The sequence below is a fragment of the Cheilinus undulatus genome, linkage group 10 (genome assembly GCF_018320785.1).
Source record: "Cheilinus undulatus linkage group 10, ASM1832078v1, whole genome shotgun sequence".
Classification (NCBI taxonomy): domain Eukaryota; kingdom Metazoa; phylum Chordata; class Actinopteri; order Labriformes; family Labridae; genus Cheilinus; species Cheilinus undulatus.
Window position 1 is genome coordinate 7,609,207 of NC_054874.1, and position 19,639 is coordinate 7,628,845.

At 38.5% G+C, this 19,639-nt stretch overlaps 1 protein-coding gene across 1 annotated transcript; it reads right to left on the minus strand.

The window, feature by feature from the left end:
* Window positions 1-1,145: 1,145 nt before the first annotated feature.
* Window positions 1,146-18,660, minus strand: taf7 (TAF7 RNA polymerase II, TATA box binding protein (TBP)-associated factor). Its single transcript, XM_041797628.1, has 12 exons — window positions 18,481-18,660; window positions 17,313-17,389; window positions 17,148-17,226; window positions 14,245-14,378; window positions 13,901-14,021; window positions 13,696-13,754; window positions 13,161-13,233; window positions 12,418-12,531; window positions 8,742-8,936; window positions 2,474-2,586; window positions 1,838-1,897; window positions 1,146-1,445 (listed from the first exon to the last, which is right to left on the minus strand). The coding sequence occupies exons 1-12, from the start codon at window positions 18,497-18,499 to the stop codon at window positions 1,401-1,403; spliced, it is 1,089 nt and encodes a 362-aa protein (XP_041653562.1). The 5' UTR covers window positions 18,500-18,660; the 3' UTR covers window positions 1,146-1,400.
* Between the last annotated feature and the right edge of the window lie 979 nt (window positions 18,661-19,639).

The window sequence follows — 19,639 nt, forward strand, 5'->3', positions numbered from 1 at the left end:
TTTAAGACCTGCAGGAGTATCAGCGCTCCCAAAGTATTTCTATCTTTAACCGTGGGTAGAACTGCAACCAAATGAGATAGAGCAATAATTCTTTTTGCATATAAAACCAGAGGAGTAACAGGAACCTATCTCTCATTCAGTGTGTCCCAGAGTAGTTTCCTTCCAGCATTATCCTTCCTTCTTTTGCAGAAATTTATTAAAAAGCGCACACATCAAAAACAATATAATATATTCCAGACTGCTGCCTTTCACAACACTTCCTGCTTGTGCGTGATGATGTATGATGACATTTTGTCTACCCAAACCTATCACCTTGTTTTCTTGCAGGTCACGAGTTGCACTTTTTATAGTCACATGGTGTCCTGCAAACATCTGTATGCTCGAAAGTATCTGGCACACTTAGAGATTTGATTTCTCTAGTATAAATAGTTTATTTTCTATAAACATGCTGTTTTTTGTAAATTCAGCACAATTTTAGTTGATCTTTGTTTTTGCCTTCTCTCATCCACAGTCCTCTATTTCAGTGCAACTGCTACACCCCTCCTCCACCCCAGCCACCTCCTGTACATCTCAGCAGTGTCCAGGTCCAGCTTTTCTGGGACATCCTGCATCCCTTAATCACCACATCCAAATCATCTCATCAGTGGCCAGGTCAGGCTCCTCAGAAGTCCAATCTATCCAATCTTCTATCACCACCTTGAGTGTCAAGACTCCATTCAGGGGGATCCTATCCTGCTGTCCCGTTCCCGTTACCCCTTTAAGTACATGAAGATATCACCATGGAGTCCATTCACCAAAGACGATTCACATTTTCTAACATTTCCAAACTTGTAGCATACACTATTGTTAAACTTGGATTAAGTCTCTACCGGTTGAAATATTTTTCTTTCCTGTTTTTTCACAAATACAGATATGGTTTGACCATTTTTATATCTCTCAGAGCGTTCATCACTAACATGACAAACTACAGGAGTCATGTCAAAGATGATATTTTGGGTGGATTTGTTGGGGTAGCACATTTGGAAAATTACCTATTGACGCCAACGGATCAACATTCGTGTGATTGCTTTATTTTCCAAGTCAGTAATGAGATTAAATTTCACACATTCTTTAGTTTGAGGTTTACAAGGAAAACAGGACAAAAGTTTAATATTCAAGCCAATCAAAGGCTTTATTCACACAGTAATCCACAACAAAGTTATTCAACCTAATAAAAAACATTAAATTTAATACAGATATCAGTATGCTGTAGATGTAATGCATAAAAATGACAAACTAAAGGAATGACACAGCAAATCAGCTATAAGAACCCCCTCCTCCCTGGATGAATGTGAAGGCTCTTCTCCTTTTCACGCCTGTTAATTGGTGGCTGAGGATGACGTGATGCTGCCCCCTGGTGGTCACTTCTCTATGAGAGAGTCCAGCTGCTCCTGCAGGGAGGCCAGCTGTTGGAGCAGAAAATAGAAGGCTTGATTGATATCCCTAAAGTCCAAGGGTGTAATTGGAGGGTAAGTGGATGATGATTAACATGTCTTTCCAAATTAATTCACTGCCTTCATTCGTCAATACAAACAACGACCCCAGACACAGGGTGGTCGGTCTGTTGTAACTACAAACAGGACTCTGCTGGTAGCTACTGACATGTTAAATATCACATGATTCAATTTGATCTTTGCTGCCAGGCCAGAAAAAGGTTTGGTATAAAGAGGACAGCAGGAATTAAGCCATAAGCGAACAAAGTATTTGACATTCATACAAGATAAATTCATGCAAAGTGCTGAAAGCTGTAGAGAGCTCACATCATCCACTGATCCAGCTTTCAAGAAAGCGCTCTTACCTGCTCCATCTCTCTCTCCTCCTGCTGGATAATCTCGTCCAACAAAGCTTGGAAGCGGTTCTGTGTGAGGACAGAGACAAGATTTGTTCGGAGTCGACATGCAGAGCCTCATTAAATTGTGATGGCTTTAAATGTGTGTCTGCCTGGGACGCTCGTGTCCCTATCTCCTCTCTGACAGAAAAGCCACTTGGAATGCCAGTCAGAGACAGCTGACCTTTTCCCTGCAACTGTGATAATAACGACTGGAGAAGGGACTTTGACTGTCCCAAAACGGCGGCAAATGAAAGCTCTAAATAACAACATAAAAAGGGCCGTGTCTGCTCGTGTTTCACCTTTTGTAGCGCCTCCGTTAAAGAGCGCTTGAATTTTCATGACGTTTTTTTCTGCATGATCATGTTTCTACAGCGAAAGAGCTGACAGGAGGAATATTCAAGGCTTTAAATATACAAAAAACTACATAATGGCCTCCAACACTGCATGTAATCAGCTGAATTTTTATGCTTTCACATCACAGAGAGCACTCATGCTAAATGAAGACTTCTGCCTCCCAGCTCAACTGCATGTTCTTTTTTATGTTTTATGTACATGTAGACCTACTTTCTGAAAAACTGAAAGTGTTTGTGTGTCAGTTCTTACTTTGAGGGCTTGGTTCTCCACTTTCATGATGAGCTCCTCCTGCTGTTTCTTGCGGGCGCGGGTTTCCTGAAGCTTCCCCTTGATGTTGTTGATCTGCACCTGATACTCCATCACTGCAAGGGAATCAGCAGGAGGTGCATACGTTACCTTCTTATGTATACAAGTCTGCAAATGTCATTTATGCTCTTCTTTCTTATGCACACAGCCAAAAAAAAAAAAAAAGAAACAGAGGGGGAATTTACGATGTGACATAATGGAGAACAACACTACACTCACAAAGCCATGAGGACAAGATATGAGCCTTAACTCGCTGAACCACAAGGATGCCTCCATTTCAGTTTGACAAATTGCAGTTAATGGGAACAACAAATCCATTTAAAAAGGACGTGAGCCAGCAGGCTGAGGCACTAAAAGACACAACTAAATCAGCCTGCTCTGTGCTCCGCAGAGGGTTCTCATTAAACGCGGCTAAAGTGATAGCCTTGCAACAACCTGTGGCTTCACTGCCATTAACTATCCACTTGTTTCCATCCTTTTTTCACCCATCTGACTCGGTCCTCTGATACAGACCATCTAGCACGTGAGGAGATCCCTGCAGATCCGTGTCATCCAGCCATACGCACAGCCTGACATTAACACATCAGGAGAAGCTTAGTTGGGCTGAGATGACCAGTAGTGTTGCTGACTGACAGCTCTGTGTATGTAGATAAGGAGGCATTGAGCTGTCAGGCCGGACAGCTGTCCGAGACCAACGCAGAGCTACAACACCTGTCAGGCTGGTTAGCAGAGGAGGAGAGCTGTCAGTGTTTGCATCGCAGCATGCCAGTGCAGCATGTGCACTTAAGGGAAAGTAGGGCTACTCATTTGATTCGTGTGTGCGTGATGTCTGACCCAGAAAACTCAGCTCTGATTACAAGTCCAGACACCTGGCTAAGGCTATTTTTGACCTCTGCTTTGCATGAAAGTAAACTTCCTGCAGGGGTTTTATTTAATTATGTTTTGAGCTGTGTCCCCTTTGAAGGAAACACTGACAAAAAAAATACAAAGAGCAGGGTTAGTGGGCCAGAAAAAAAGCATTAACACTGAGGTGTAATGCTAATTGCAGACATAACAGGAGAGATTGCATAATTCTCATGCTGTTCTAATTTTACTCACTCTGTAGACATCCCTGTTCGGAAAATTTCCCACCACTTTATTCATTTTTTGAGAACCAAACACACTGGAAATTTAACAAGAAAAGATCACATCTTGTAGTGTGGCTCAGTGGTTGAATTGGCTGTCTATCAAACGGGGTGATCAGGAAATCAATCCCAACATTCTCAAGCCACATTTCGGTGTTTTTGAGTAAGACATTTAACTGCAAATTGCTTTCATAGCTGCAGCAGTGTCATGTGAATGTCTATAAATAAATAAGTTAATAATGATGGACACTTCATATAACAGCCTCTTCCATCAGTGTGTGAATGGGTGAGTGTGACATACAGTGTAAAAAGCAATCTTACAGTAGTTAGATGACTGGAAAAGCACCATGCATGCTCAAGTCTATTACGTCCATTTTACCATGGAAAATTACTCCATATTTACTGGGTTTTTTGAGGGGGGGAAGGGGGGACAGGGGCATTTTATGGAGGGAGAAAAGTTGATAGACTTGAATACAAGGATGAGAGAGTGGGGGTGAGACATGCCGAAAAGTGGCCACAGCCTCACTTGAACCTGAGCTGCCAGCATACATGAGGCATGCTTTAACCACTGGGCCATCTGCGCCTCCTGTGTAGTTACTGTCAATATGACTTTATTTCTTAAGCCCAATTTAGACCACAGATTAACAACAAGATGAGTTGAAACTCAAAACTGCCCATGACTACAAAATTCTGAAAACCAACCAAATCCCACCAATGCACATGGAGGAGACTATTTTAACCTTTACATAGTGACAACTCTCACAGCCACTCACCTGAAAGAAGATTTATTTCTTGAGTAACTGCACAATAAAGCTATCCCTCCAAGATAGACAGTAGGGCTGCTCAGTTATGGCAAAAATCCTAATCATGACAATTCTGATTGGTATTGAGATTATTAAACACTATTACTCATTGATTTTACAACTGCATCACATGCATTATCAAACTTAAAGACCCTGTAAAGTGAAATCCAAAGTTTGTGTCTTAACACATTAGATATGTTGGAATGTGGTTGCTGTAAACATGTGAAAACACTGAGACCTACATGTGACTGAATCCTGGATTTAGACCATTAGAAAGTTTCTCACCTCATTCCTGGCCGGGTTTAAACTGGGCAGGGCAAATATGTGAGCTCATGATGTCATGAGCCCACAGTAGGATGACCCTGCCCCTCTAACACTACAATATAAAATCACAGAGCAGTTCATCTCAGTACAGTCTGTTGTTAGCTGATGTTACTGCCTTTATTTAAAGTTAACAGTCAGTTAAATGCTGTTTTTCTGTTCATTGTGAGGTAAATTTGCCAAATCTATCAGCCACAGTAGCCTATGGATTACAGCATCAGAACAGGGATATGAGGCAGACAGTGAACTTCATCTCTTCTTCGGCACAGAGCCAGAGACTCTGATCATTAGTTCAACATCATAGACTGTAGGAAGACTTGGACAAACGCTGTGTGACGTCTGCGTACAACAGGCGGACTCAAACAGCTCTTGAAGCCAATCTGCGGCAGCTTCCATATTGAAGTCGCGGCCTCAACCGAACTTTGGATCAACCTAACGGCCCGCCAACTAAGCTCGACTTATAATGTTAGATAATAATGAACACAAAAAATACTTCGGTTGATTAAAATTGAAAAACCCTAGACCATTTACTAAATGACCAAAACGTATGTATCAAATGAGTAGAACATGGCATGTGGTGTGTTAAATATTTTATCACAATTATCTTGTTCTCATGACTGTGGAAGACCAACATTGTAACTGTAATTGAAGTGTATTTAATTGTCCAGCATGAATGGACAAAACTGCACATGAACTGTTTTATGTAAGGGTTAATGCCCAACGAGGTGTCCAATCACCAGGGATTAGTGGACGACGTAGAGGCCTGAACCATAGTGCAGCAGAGGACGGGAACGGCGCTGTCCACGCCCTGCACGTGCTGATTCTCCATTAGAGACACGTCATTTATGAGATATTATAATGCCGGTTTATCAGAAGCGTGTCCTTTGGGTCTAAGAAATACTGACTTCTTTTCTCTTGTTTTATACTATTTAAATCTTCTGACAATAGTTTATAGAAGTTAAAAAGGGAAGTGAGTTTTTTTCGACACTCCCCTCTCAGTGTTAAGGTGAGCCTGGGAACAAGTCATACATAGAAAATAGGAGATAAGACCGTCTTGTGTTACTGGTCTCAAACCTGGAGTCTGTCATTTTCTTTAAGTCAGTTAAGTGACGGTTGATGCTGGCGATGCTGTTCTCTCTGCTCAGAAAATATGACCACCTCAGGTTGCTATGGTTACTTCTATCATCTAACGGCTGCTGAAAATTACTTTGGTACAGTGTAAAGATTTTTTTGGTTGGAACTACCTGAGAATTTCCATAGATGCCCATATATCAGAAGTTAATGGACACCAAAGGATTTTCCAGAGCCAATCAGAATCGAGAATTCACCAAGACCATTGTATAAAATATCTTAATCATCATGACAATGTAAAATATCGAATAATAAAAATACATTTTACGAGCCTCTCTATTTTAACAAGCAGCTTACACTAGAGCACAGTATAAAAAATCAAGATTTGTAGTATTCAAGTTATAGATAATCTAATAAGAGGGAGTTCTTGCACAAGTAATCGAAACTGTCACTCATTTTGAACACCTGCTTCAACTGATTTTTCCTCTACTCGACCATGCAAATATTTGCTGTGTATCCTACAAGGGCACTGTAAATTCATATGCATTTTCCTGCATAATAAGTTTTAAACTTGCTAGAACTTTTTTTGCTTATTTTCTGCAGTCTCAGGCCAAAATTCAGGCAACTCTCTTGAAGCTGCAACAAGAAAGACATTAGTTCAAACACACCTTTAGCAGATAAACTTGTTTCAGTGGAGAACTACTTCCTATGATACTGAGTCAAACCATCCCAGCACACGGCCGCCTGTAAAGATGTGACAGCAGCTCTGATACAAGGAGGAGGAGGAGAAGGCAGGTTTTGTGGTCAGTGAGTGTGTAGGTCTGCTCGGCTTAACTCATGAAGTCAGCGGGAACAAGCAGAAAAAAGGGGTTTGATCTATGCCGTTTAAATCATTCTTTTAGGTTAGGCTACCCTTTTTTACCTCCCCTAGTTGCTGGTAAGTCGAGCAAATTCACCTGACAATGCTTAAAAACACCAGCATTTGGCAGGTGGCCGGAGCTAATTTCCCACCCTCATCATTACCTGTAATTCCCTTAATCCATTTAGACCCAAGACCGCCTGGGAAAAAACACAAGGCACAGCCTTAAATCTGAAAAAGCACAGAATTTTAAACCCTTAGCTTGAACTGTGAGTAATTGCCTTTGCCCTAAAGTTTGTTAATATTTCAGTCAAGCAAATAAAAACCATCAAAACCCTGCTCTTCAAGCATGAGGCCTCATCTGCTTGCAGCCTTGGCAGGCGTGTCTGCACTCAAAACAAAATCTAGGTTGTTTATGACATTTTTTTTGTTCTCATCTTATTGTCACTCCCCTGGCTAAAGCCCCTTTCATTGACACATCTCGCCTGCACCAGGGCTTAACTTTCAGTTTGTTAACATGCATGTTAACAAGCCAGGGCTTTTAGACTGCTGGCATGTGCGCTGTGGCTCAGAAGCAGAGACTTTCGAGAATCGAGGTCTCACCTAACCTGACACGGCAGATGGATTTGTTTCACACATCCATCTGGTAAACCTCTCATAGATAGCGTTTAGAAAGGGCAGAGCCTTTGAAAAAAACTCAGAGGGTGGTTGAATGAACGTTCTGTCTGTCACATCTGTACGAGCCAATCAGAGCAATAAAACACGTGATGTAGCTGCTACCGAGAACTGCATAACCATGGTGACTGTAGACATGTCAGTACAGACCTTTGGAGTAACAGGGTTTTACAACAAGGAGATGTGGCAATCACAAGGACAACTCACGCCTAGTGTGAAAGCCAACACGTGCAGCAAAACATGCAGCCAATCTGAAACGGCCTTAAGGCTGTGGGCCATCATATTTGTCTCTTCTCAACTTTAAAAGCTTTTAAATGTACCAACTTTTGCACATGGAAGCTACAGAGGCTCAAACCAAAATATTTTCATTATCTATTCATTCACCTTTCAGCTTGTATTTTAGCCAGTCAAATTGCAAATTACAGTCACGTCTCTAAGATCATCCGAAATGCACTGACGTCACATCAGGTCTTAAGGACACCAGTGTCTCATTCAGTCTAAATGGTAAATGAAAATGCTTCATGCATGTTTCATTTTATCACCATCATAGCGTGGCAGAACAATTTTGCTGCATGTGTAACAACAAAATTACATTGCAAGCTTTGCTTAAGTCTTGTTATAGCTAAGATATCTGCTGGAAACATTTTTTTTCAAGGCCAAATTTTGCTCTTTAATTTGAGTTGTTGTAACCAAATTCCACCAGTGGGGTCTCAATAAAGTATAAATGTTGGATAAATGTTCGTTAAATTGTTGGAAGTGGTCTTCCTACATGGATGTTGGCCAACTTCTCTTCCTCTCATTAGACGCTAAATAAAATCTAGCTCCTGCTTCTCTGTAATGAATTGTAATGTTGCTTCAGATTTCAACCATTTTACATTAATAATCTAGTTTTCTTACAAAGATGGGATACTTCACTTAAAAAACAGAATGGGTGTAGGGTAAGCAATGTGAAAATTGTAGTCCTGAAGTCTTTGCAACACTGACCACTGGTGCAAGCCCTTATGCACACAGAGACACTTCCCAGAGGAGAAATTATACATTCACATATACTCAGTCTAAGAGAACATGTTATGTACCCCTTACAGTATAGGAATACATCTTTAGATCATATACCACTAGAATTTATGCATGCATTTCATTAGCATTATCTTAGCAGCATGCTGAGCAGGAACTTTCATAAATAGTTAATCAGTTTGTTTCCTGTGTAAAATGAAAATATATGACACGTTCCATCAACCAGAGTGACAAGAACATCACTAAGTAATATCCATATTTCCAGATCATAAAACTCATAGTTATACAAAGATAAGTTAGTCTTACACTTTTCATTATTCATACAGTTTTTCATCTCCACTCACCTATCTGGTTGTTTCTGTCACTTTCATTCTGTGCAGAATCTGACTCGTTGAGTTTGTCCTGAAGCTGTCGGACCAGATCATCCTCCGTGTCCATGATGTTCAGGTCCTCGTCCTCGTGGCGGTCCCCTTCGTCCTCCTCATCCTCGCTGGAGCTGCTGATGTCGTTGAAGATCTCCCTCAATTCATCGCGCTGGGCTGGCCATGCAGAAAACACATTTAGTGTTATTAAGAAGAAACAGCCAGGCTGTCGGACCCTTTCTTGGGTTTGACAGAAAGCACAGGAGATGTCAGCTCAGAAACAAAGAAAATATGATAAATCTGGACAACTACTTCACTTATGATGCATCCATTACAAAATAAATAACATTTAAGGTTGAATTCATGCAGCAAACAACAAAGTAGCTTTTCATTTGATTGTGATCTCTTTGATAAAACACTGTGTCTACACATATTTATAGAAATATTATTCATCATGCCACTCATGCACAGCAGTCACTGAGTGCACCAGCACAATTACACCTAAGAGCTAGGAAGTTTCTCTGGTGAATCTAAAAGCAAAAATAATTAAGTCCAAAGAGTAACTAATGCTTGAGTGAACTCTATTTCTATTTCAATCCACTGGGGCAGAGGCCATCAAGAGTGACAAGAGGGGGAAAGAACGAAAATGAAGAAAGAAACCTTTGCTGGTGAGGGGAGGGGAGTATAAAAGGAAACTTCAGTGCATTTCAAAGAAGCTGCACACAAAGAGCTCCTCCAAAACATCACAACAGTTGATTCAATCATGAATGCTTATCAGTATAAGCAATTATGTCATCCAAAGGGACAAGAAATTCTAGAATGAAAAATACATGCAATTGATATCTTTACTTTGAAAATAAAATGTGTACTTTGATTTTTATGGTAAGATGCCCCCATTGTGCAATTTTGGCCATGTTTTTATTTTTGTACGCCCCCCAAAAACGTGCATAGTTTCATGCCTTTTAACAAAAGTGTGGGATTTTTGGGAGTTATTGTCTTTATGAAATGTCAGCCTTTACTGATAAAAATCTGTCATAGATTGGGCAAGGAGACAAGGATTCAAAAAAAAAAGAAAAAAAAAAAGTTTTAACTAAGTAAGGTTAAAAGTCCTGTGAGGAGCTCTGGGTTTGTGTTGAGTTTGGCTGCCCCTGTGTACAAAGCAGGGACCTTTATTTATTTGCTGAACTTGTCCTTTACATATCGTTAACCTCATAGCCTTTAAGGTTTTCAGAAAAATAAGGCACAATGATTCAGCAGTGTTAGGAGAATAAAGTGAGGCACATATCACAATTTGGCCAAAAAACAACTTAGACCATTGTACTATGAGGCTAAAAATATGTGAGTGGTGTTTTCTGAAGAAAAAAACTCTTCCTGCTGTATTTAACAGTTAAAAGCATCACTCTGAGTCTTTACTCTGAATAATGTAAATAAAGTAATTTTGGTGGCTTCTATTTAATCTTCTCCTCTGACACCTTCCCCCCGGCAGCCGTTTCTAGTGTTAAAATTACTTTAATAAAAAATAAAAAAATCAGTACACATGCTGATGGTCTTGTTTGCTTTTGTAGATCAGATCATGAAGAGCTATCAATATTCTTTTTCATACCCAGCAAAAAACTCCTAATAGAAGCCTTAAGAGCGGGTTTTCTAAACCTTACCACGCTGAGAGGCCACCAAAGCATTAACCTTTTGTGAGGACCACCCTACTGCAATTCTTGTTGCATTCAGTGCCTTTATACTAGGATCACGAGACACAATCACCACACTCAGGTGATTCTATTTTAATTATTGTGAGACTACTAGCACCAAGTGGCTGGACCTCTGTTGAATTCAAGCAGTCACCAGCAGTCCAGGCATGAAAAATGTAAAATATGAGGAAGGACATACTTAGAAACAAAGCCTTTATTGTAACGGCCAAATTTTTTTTTAAATGTGGCTTTTGGAAATGTTTTTTCCATCACAAATAAACACTTCCTAATTTTTTCTTACCCGTATTTTACAATTTTCATGTTTGGAGTGCATTGTTTCTTCCTTTTATACTGGTCAGAATTTACCCCCTGGATTCTATGAGCACCCAACTTTGTTTTACTATTTGCCTCTAATGATTATGAACATTTTGCTACATTATTCCAATGCTTAAAAGGTAACTAAATCCTCCGACCACTTTTTCACAATCAAAATCATGTTTGCAGGGAATTAGAAGAACTGTTGATGAGTCTGGGTCAAACTGTAGACATTTCAGCACAGAGTATTTAAATTCTACGTTATACGTTAAAATGTGCATAGAGACTGACCTCTACAAAAAAGATGGTTTTAGTCTATGAACCCGGACGGACCCTTAGATCCTCTGGTTCTTCTTTTTTGGCTGTTCCACAGAGTAAAAATAAAAGTATGGTGAATCTCCCTTCAGCTTTATGTCCCAACACGGTGGAACAGCCTACCAGAGGATCTGAGAGGAGCTGAGAATATCGAGATTTTTAAACACAAGCTGAAAACTCATTTATTCATTCTGGCTTTTATGTAGTACTTTACAATATTATAACTATACATGCTATCGTTATCATCGTTCCATTTTATTCCATATCTTATCTTAGAACATTTTAAATCTCAATTTAGGGTTTTAAGGCTTTATTTAACTCTAGTTATGATCATCTATGTTTTTATGTCCAGTTTTATAGGCTTTGAATTATTTGGAAAGTTAATTCTCTATCATTGTTTTTTATTAGTTTTATTATTTTCTATGCTAATTTTTAAGTTTTTTTTCATAAATTCTTTCCTTTACTGCTTTGTCTTTTATCTGTCTGCTTTTAATCATCCATCTTTTTAATTATTTTAGGGAATTACTTTCTGTGAGCATTAGTCTCTTTTTTACCATTTTACCTTTTTGTCAATCACATTTGTACAATACTGTGAAGCACTTTGAACTGCAATTGAATTTGTTTGAAAGGTGCTATATAAATAAAGTTTGATTGATTGATTGATTGATACAGGTTGAAACCTGCTGCTACAACTGAACTTAAGAAAAATTTTTCTGGGTGATCTGGTGGCAAGTGATGTATGTGCAGCTCAACAGTTGAAGCCCATCATGAACTTCACTCATGCAGCCAAAACCCAAAATACAGCTTCACCTATCCCAAATGTGCTACACTAGGATTGTGGGTAATGTACTGCTGTTGCCTGAGATTGCAGCTGAACCATGTTTTTCTTGAAGTGAGACAAAAAATACACAAACTTGTGTCTTCTATATAGTCATATATCTTCACATCCTTATTTAATCTATTAAATTCACCAGTCACAGGTATAGGTGGGCCTAACCAATCAGAGATGTAGTGCAGTTACCCGAGATCAGGTAGCTCATGGTAAGTCTACCTTGAGTGGTTATAAAATTATAGCTAATAATCAAATTTAAAAAGTAGCATGGACTAAATGATGTGGCTGATTAGGGACAGCAGGAAAGGGGGAGTGGGCATGTCTCACCCTTACAGCAATTTTTATGACGTTCTAAACCCCCTTTTAAAATTCCAATGTAGATGCACTTCAGCTGAAACTATGGGGTTTAGCTACTCTTTAAATTGACGAAAGGTAATGTGAACAACTTCCTTTCTTCCACTCTTCTGCAGTTTCTGCTCAACTTTAATGTAATATCTATATTTTTACTTACCAGAGGACCCATGACCCATCTTGTGTCCCGAGGTGCCTGGTGAAGAGTCCAGGTTACCCAGAGAGCCATGCTGATCTGCCTCCTTGGACTCATCTTCTGCTATGACCTCCCACCCTGAACATCTTCTATTAAGGTCAACAAAGCCTCTGTGGATTCATCTCTCCTCTCAGAAGACTCATGATCTCCAAAAAACTCTCACTCTCCCCAAACTCCTCTTTGAAGTCAACTTGAAAGGCAAAAAATCCACATGACGCTCCACAGGAACTTTCCTTCATTACAGTGTCATGCACATGTCTGCTGCTGCAGCATGCAAACGCTTAAACTATAATTAGAATCTAGTTTCACTGTGACCAACTAAGCAATGATAATGAACAGTCTATCTGAATTAACACGCAGCAAGCAGCCACTCAGAGCGGTCCTGCTGTGCTCTTATTCTGTCAGGCAAGTTTAGAGTTTCATTAGAGCGCTAATAGCTTTTTTGCAAAGTGCATCTCTCTCACAAAGGCATTGGACGGAGTCAAGTCAGGTGAGCCAGAAAGGAGACAGGGCTGCTGCTTGAGCCTTAAATCTTTCTATTTTGGGAGCTAGACAAAAGTGAGGTTATTTTTGAACAAAGAAGACAAAAAGAGTAATTGTGCTTAAAACACAGCAGGTACCTTTAAGGGCTGTTTAGCTTGATTACAAACTGGTTGGCTTTCAAAAATAAGCATGCAGGAAAGTTGTAGGTGTCTCAAAAAGGATACGGACACTCACAGCCTCAGCATCTGTGCTCAGCAATCTCTTCACTTCCTTTTCCACGTCTGGTGATTCAATGTACTGAGGGAGAGAGAGACAGAGATTGTGTTACATGTAGAGTTAGCAGCATCTCTTCACACAAAGGTAGCAGCTGGCCGCATGCCAGAGAGCACATTAGCGATTAAAAACAGAAGGGGGCCAAATCAATATAGCTCGGCTCTGCATCCTCAGGAAGATTTATTCTGAAGACAAAGAAGACGCGGAGTGCTCGAGCACACTTGCTTTCACTTTGATCAAAGCAATAGTGAAATTGCTTTTTTTGGTGCATGCCTTCGGGGTAAACTAAGATGGAAAGGCTTTATTTATATGTAAATCTTAGTTTTTACTTTCACCACAGTTTCTGATTTCTAAAATGTAAATGTCTTGTTGGAACTGGAAGAGCGCCTGGGAACGAGATGGATCATGAGACGTGATGCTAAAAAGAGAGAGAGATGCTATAAGGGAGGGTAGTGCATGCTAAAGAGGGACAAGAAATGTCAAAACCTTCTTTTTCGCCGTCTTCCTAAATCTCCTCTTGCGAGTGTTCTTCATAGGGCAGGTAACTGGAGACCAGAACAACAGGATTAGTGGAGTCAAAAACGCTTTAATCAGCTCTTCAGGGCAAAATATGCGTTGAGGATTGCTGATGTGCCAAGTTTCATCACCAACAGCTAAGAAAGCTGCTGTGTGTAGATTTTTGTCTACTTACTGCCATGGTTCCAAATGAATTTCTTGTCCTTGTCTTTGTCCTTCTTCTTACTCTTCGGGTCGGTGCCAGTTGGCTCTTCTAAAGGAGGGTAAAGGTCTCCATCTAGTGTACACAGCAGCATCTAACCCAGAGACGGAAACATGGATCATATATAATCCCCATTTTTCTTGTAGGAAAATAATCTTGAACCAAAAAGTATAGCTGTACAAAATTCTTATTTCATAGATTGGCTAAAGAAAAAAAAAGGTCCATTCTACTTTGTAGTTAGAGATGTCATCTTAACCTTGAGCAACATGACATTTATCCCAAGCAAAACTAAATGAGGACTCGCTGTAGGGGTTTACCTGACAAACATCAGCAGTCTTGTAAAATGTTTTCTTGTCCACTGTTTTCAGAGACTCAATCATACAGGGCAGATCGACCAGCTTGCAGGCCAAAGGGACACGGTCCACTCTCACTATGCCATGTCGACCATCAGCTACAAATAAGAACAACAAGTTATTTGGCTACCATGACAACTGCTAATAGAACACTGCAATCAATTTAAACACAGAGAGGTCAGAGATGGATGTGAAACTTGTATTTAGGACATGAATAACAAATAACTCAGTAGTGAGGGCCATATAATTTAACCTGAATTTTTTTATTTTCAGTACTGCAGAGTTGTACACTAAAATATGATCTTTCCTTACTGGCAAGAACAAGAGAACAGATCTACAAACAGGTTGTTCAGGTAAAGCCCTACCTCTATAACAAAGTAAAATACACAACAAAATTGAAAGTGTCAATTAAACTCACATATACAGTTAAATTCAACACTGGAGAAGTGTCTACTTTAGTCCAAACTACATACAGTTAAAATACACTTTAAAGCATTAAATATTTTACAACATGACAGAGCTGCAGTAACTCTTGAAAGTCTGTGGTGAGGTGGGTCTCCTCTGGCAAGAACAAATCAGACAGTCAACCTCTTAGCAATGCATTGCATACTGGTGAAGAATAAGCACCATGCAACCTTTAGGAGCACCTAAAGTCACAGACGGAAACTCTAACCCAGTGAATAATTTCACTCATGGTGCTAATATATCAGACATAAAAACAATTTACCAGAAACATGACCAAAAGCACCCCAGCAGAGATCACTGTACAACAGGCACCATCCAAACAAAACTCAACACATAAAAACACATCTAAACATTCTGCCCAAGGGCATGATGGGAAACTCTGCCAACACATCCCCCAGATTTGAAAACACAGAGGCACGAGCTCAGATCAATCGACTCTTTACAGCATTAAACTAACCCTGGTGGATCAGCACTGTCATATAACTCCAACACTGAAGACCATTTCACTCAGAATAGAGTTACCCAAGCTACACTTTGGGAGTTAAAATCAATTCTGAAATGTTTCACCCTGAGATTTCAACACTCCATTTTTTGCTGTGTTCAACAGCTGTTTTAGGACATGATGAGGAATTATTCTCTCTCTCTATATGGAGAACAGAGGGGGAAAAAGTACAAGACTATTGTACTCAAGTAAAAGTGCAGTTACTCTTGTTAAAAATACTGAACCACTGATTTCAAAATGTACTCAAAAAAGCACAAGTATCCAAAAAACAACTCAATTACAGTACTTCTAGTTAATGTAATTAGTTACTTTCCACCCCATGATGGGACACAACCTAACCACTATTCCATCTATACCCCTGAAAACAGGATATGTTTTATTTGAACAACTAAAGCAGCCTAATACAGTGCTTTTCAACTGAGGTTCCTGGCCAGTGTTAATTTTCGCAGCTATTTTTAGTTTCAGTCTCAGTCTTAGTCTTTAGGTGAAATGTCTTTTAGTTTTAGTTATTTCTACCCTTTGTAGTTTTGGTCAACAAAAACACAAAAACATTTTAGTCTAGTTTTAGTCCATAAAAAGTCCTTACATTTTAGTCTTTACTTTTAGTCCAAGCATTTATTCTCTTGCCTAAATCTAGTACAGAATCATGGTGGTGTACTCTGCCAAACCTGGGGTCCCTGCTTTCTACTGCCAAAGGGCAAAAGAGCTACAAATGTATTGCATTTCGACAGATTTATACACAGTGGAGAAATATCATTGATTTTGAGTGTCAGACGAAAACTACATTACATACGAAAAACTAAACTTGGCTACTTTTTGTCAGTTTTAGTCATCACAGATCTATTTTTTGTTAGTCTTAGTCTAGTTTTTGTCATTAAAAAAAGGCTGTTGATGAACATTTTTAGTCATAGTTTTAGTCAATGAAATTAACATCGTTCCTGACCTCTTTGGTGGTCTAAAGAACTTGAGAGGAAGATGGAGGAAAACAGAACAAAAATAACAATCAACAAGTCAAGAAAATGCTACTAATAGGACCTTTTGATGCAGTTTATCACTGAATATCAAAATCAATATGTTCTCTTCCTGTGCCAATCTCATAGTTTAGAAGAAAGACATTTAATGTAATGAAGGAGTAAGAAGCAAATTATAAAAACAATATGCGTACTATTACTGTTGATTATTGTCAAAACCTAAATTATATGACTGTTGACAAAAGAAACACTGAATGAAATTAAAATAAGATTATTAATCATTAATATTATAATTGAAACAGATATTTCAAAGAACTATATCATTTTTTTGAAAGTTTCTATTGTAATGAACAAGAATGGCCAGGACACTCTTGTAAATGTGATTCTTATTCTCAGTGTGGTTTTTCCTGGTTAAATAAATTTGAATAATAAAGATCTTTTAGGGACTTTGCAACTTTGGAGCAACAAGTCAGAAAAAAGTCATGAATGTTTGTTTTTTTTTTAATTTCATAAATGAAACCTCAGTTTAACACTGGAATAAACCATTTTTCAGCAGAGTGATTACTTGCTTATACTGAAAACACAAGGGGTGAAAGAAACTCAAGAGTTAAACCAAATTTTGCACATATATTGTTAAAGACCTCATGAAATATCTCAAAGATATAACAGTAGATCACAATCTAAAGGTTGGTGACTCCTGTTTTTAAAGGATGGTGTGGAATGGTTGTGAGTTGGAAAATCTATGGATCAGCTCATCTGTGATGAAAAACCAAAAAGACAGACCACTCTGAATTAACTTTGCAAAGGTTTACACACAGTTGGTTTAAAAATCTTATAAAAAATATATAATCAGCTTAAATGTATCATTGATCCAATCTTAAATTTAACAGAACAGAAATAAATATAAACAATAATAGTAATCAACTTACGGTGCAACTCGATGGTCAGTCTGTCTTTCATGTTCATACTGCTAGACTGGGCAATCCTTCTTACTGTTGAGGCATACTCCTGTAAAAAAGGTTGAATTATTATTTAGGAGAAGTGTCATTGATTTTCATTGAAAACATCTGTTTTTGATCATACAATATTCTTACCAAAGGAAGCCTCAAGACAAACTGGCTCTCCAGCTCATAGGGAGCATCCTCCTTACTCTTGGAGCCAACCTTCCCAGCTATCAACAAAACACAACACCATGAACAAAGCTGCAAAATAATGTTCTGTTATTAGCAGGAGTTTAATAAATAACACAGCCATAGAAACTATGGCCGATTATAAATGTTGATATTTGGCATTTAGCAGTTTATCAGTATCAACACTTTATTTACCAATGATAAGCAAAAATTAGTTAATTCAAAGGTGTGCATCTTAGGCTCAAACTGCAAGGTGTGTCTCCCCCTCTGCTCAGGGTATCAGGTTTTCTTAGTGATTTAAAGTCTTTACTCAGACATAACCTCATGTAGCTTTCTATACTGCATTTAGAGATGAGCTATGACGACGACACACATTTCTAGTGATGCACTGATCAGTTCAAGATTGGTATTGGCCTATGCCGGCCCCATGAGCCATATGATATTGCATGGACAAATATCATGGATCAGTGTCTACTCTGTCCAACCAATTTTATGTAGACATCTGGCATATCAGCTAAAAAGTTATTTTAAAAACTGGTATGGGTCCTATTTTCACAAACAGTGCATCTCTACACATTTGCAATTTGTTATGTTTGTGATATTTATATCTCCAGAGGGATGTTACACTTAAGATTTTTAAACCTCTACGTTTACTGATATATTCTAATATTTCAGTTATGTAATTATGACATGCTGTTGATAATAACGTTGATAATAACGTTGATAATAATAAATGAGAGACATTAAGAAACCAGCTCATCTTGGTAGTACACATCATTTTTAATGCACAGCTCTGATATTAAAACAGCCAACTATTAAATGCAATCATCTGTTTACAGTGACACTTGGTTAAACAACGTATTTGACGTATAAATAGCATTTGATTTTAGCTGATCGTTTGATAGCTTACCCTAATGCAGCGAAGCTAACAGTACCTGAAGAAGTAGCCACTAATATTAAAGAAAACAGGTACTTATCTGGTAAAACGATCAAAGTTATTGTTAGTTTATTAGTTAGCGTTCTGTTAAACACTACAACAGCAGAGGAAGTAATGTTAAAAATGAGAGGATTAGCCATCGTTAGCTTAGCAGATAGCACTCGTGTAAATGATGGGTATTGGGATTTAACGTACCTTTCTGTTTAGAAGTCATCTCGTCAATGTTTCTGCTGCGTAAACGTCCTGGAATTATACTAAAACGCCCATGTGGTCACGAGTAAATAAGATTATTCAGGCTAAATTCCAATAGCTAAATGCGAAAGCAAACACATCCAAAGATCGAATGAAAAGCAGCCGCTGCTTGGATAGAATTGGGCAACATTCAGGTACCCCTCGGATTATTCTATTTTCCCTGACCTTTTTTTTAAAACTCCCTTTTAGAACACAATACTAGGACGCAGAAAAGGATGCCATTTTGCATATATACTGTTCATACCTTCCAGTACTAGTCAATTGAAATATAATTCTGATTCAACAGAAATTCTCCCCTGCTTTTGATGCTTTTTTCAGGGCTTTGTGCTATCTGAACAATAAAGAGCAATTTCACATTCCTATGTGTCTTTCTGTTATAGCATATACGTTAAAACAGGGTAAAGATAAAAAAGGATATTATGAATGCACTCAACTAGTGATAACAAAGTTATAATGTATTATCGTTAAGGTCTTGTAAAAATATAAATATTTTCCTATAACAATGAACAGCACATTACTCTCCCGTCGTGTTTTATTATCGCGAGATGTTGGATCAAGAAATGTCAGTCAAAAATGTAAATAAAAAATAATTAGTACTTAAATAGTTCCCTTTAGACTTCAGACTTTCTTGATATTTTTTTTCATACATTATTCGCGCATTTATATGTTTTGGCGAGACACCTCATTTGCAACGCCATATGCAAAACAAAGTGCTTCGTTTTTTGCATTCTTTATGAGTCAGTTAACGTAAAGTAACGTATATATATATATTTTATATTATTGAACTGCCATGACGGTTTTGATCTAACCCGGTCTGTTTAACATTTAATATAAAAGAAATAATTGAGCTTCCATTTCACTTCCTGTTCACAGTGGTGACAGTTGGAGTTTCACAATAAGAGCTGTTAGTAATGAGTGGTATTATCATCCCTGGGGTAATCGGTTAAAAACAAGTAAATCTGAATCTTGGCAAGCAGTATGTTTAAACAATTTCACGCAATGTGACGGCTTCAGAGTTATCTTATTTGGACCGGGTAATTATTTCAACATTGCACCGCTGGGATTTTACTTCGAAATAAACACTGTAGACTTTCTGGAAAAT